Source organism: Etheostoma spectabile, chromosome 19 (assembly GCF_008692095.1).
Source record: "Etheostoma spectabile isolate EspeVRDwgs_2016 chromosome 19, UIUC_Espe_1.0, whole genome shotgun sequence".
Classification (NCBI taxonomy): Eukaryota; Metazoa; Chordata; class Actinopteri; order Perciformes; family Percidae; genus Etheostoma; species Etheostoma spectabile.
Genome location: NC_045751.1, coordinates 12,419,989 through 12,420,518, shown reverse-complemented (window position 1 = coordinate 12,420,518; position 530 = coordinate 12,419,989). Strand labels below are relative to the sequence as shown.

Here is a 530-nt window from a genome sequence, read left to right as displayed (position 1 = left end):
TTTCCCCTTGCAGGATTAATAAAGTATACATTATTATTACATTACACACATTATGATGGTTAGCCTTAGTTTACCTGTTTAAGTTCGGCCACAGTAAGCCTGTTCATCCTCCTCAGCTTCTTCTTTGACAGTTTAGGTACATCTGGTCTCATGTCCTGTATGTGGAAAATATTAGAAATGTTTTGCATGTAAACCAACAGGACTTTGTTCTGTTCCATTTTCCTAACTAGGGTTTCTGCAGGTTTCACCAAGTCGGACTTAAGACTTTTAAGACCATTATGAATGAAATTTAAGACCTTCATCACCCTTAATTCAGTTTTTTTAAGCAGAGTATTGTTTAACTTGTACTTCCCCATAGCTGGTGAATAAAATCTGTTTTATGTCTGTGTACAATCCTAAAGAGACTTAAGACAATCCCAAAAACGCTGATGGACTGCAATATAAGTTGCATGTTGGTCTCATTTGTAGTCATAGTACAGAGAAATTATATTTGGACTAACGACTAACTACAAAATCACGGAATAAAATCA

At 35.3% G+C, this 530-nt stretch overlaps 1 protein-coding gene across 3 annotated transcripts in view; it reads right to left on the bottom strand.

Annotated features, from left to right (window-relative positions):
• sf3b2 (splicing factor 3b, subunit 2) overlaps nucleotides 1–530 on the bottom strand; it is a 12,164-nt gene that overhangs the window by 6,376 nt on the left and 5,258 nt on the right. For all 3 annotated transcript variants that reach the window (XM_032544710.1, XM_032544711.1, XM_032544709.1), the window contains one exon: nucleotides 75–155. In XM_032544710.1, coding sequence (XP_032400601.1) covers nucleotides 75–155 — 81 coding nt within the window. The remainder of the gene's footprint in view (nucleotides 1–74; nucleotides 156–530) is intronic.